Source organism: Opisthorchis viverrini, assembly GCF_000715545.1.
Source record: "Opisthorchis viverrini unplaced genomic scaffold scaffold26567, whole genome shotgun sequence".
Classification (NCBI taxonomy): domain Eukaryota; kingdom Metazoa; phylum Platyhelminthes; class Trematoda; order Opisthorchiida; family Opisthorchiidae; genus Opisthorchis; species Opisthorchis viverrini.
Genome location: NW_008769609.1, coordinates 1 through 405, shown reverse-complemented (window position 1 = coordinate 405; position 405 = coordinate 1). Strand labels below are relative to the sequence as shown.

The 405-nt window shown below is 45.7% G+C and overlaps 1 protein-coding gene across 1 annotated transcript; it reads right to left on the bottom strand.

Annotated features, from left to right (window-relative positions):
- Nucleotides 1–77: 77 nt before the first annotated feature.
- T265_16332 (hypothetical protein) lies at nucleotides 78–368 on the bottom strand (the record flags this gene model as incomplete). Its single annotated transcript, XM_009179940.1, has 1 exon — nucleotides 78–368. A coding segment is annotated over one exon (291 nt), but the record flags the coding sequence as incomplete, so codon positions are not given.
- Between the last annotated feature and the right edge of the window lie 37 nt (nucleotides 369–405).

The following is a 405-nucleotide window of genomic DNA, read 5'->3' as shown; positions in this document are numbered from 1 at the left end:
CTGGACACATTCTTCAATGGAATGCGAGTGATATTGCCATGGTGCTCCCCAACCACATTTTGAACAGTGAAACTTACCTGAAACATGGCTGCTGTTGTTGATGAGGAGAAACTGTAGACTTTGCTAATGCTCGAATCGGATCGCAGCCGACTCAGGTAGTTACGCACCAGGACAGTTTTTCCCGTTCCGCTTTCACCCACCAGAAGTGGGGCTTTGCTTTGTTTACCAAGTATTTCCATGAACATCTGTGTAGCTACCGTGTGCTCGTTTGGAATGAGAATGCTATGAAAAGGTCGCTGCATTTGAGCTGTACTGATGTAGGTCTCCAAGCCCTCAGACCACAACTCCCAGAAACCTGAATTTGTCATAAAGTAAGACGAAAGAATTTCACATGTGGGAGTCAAT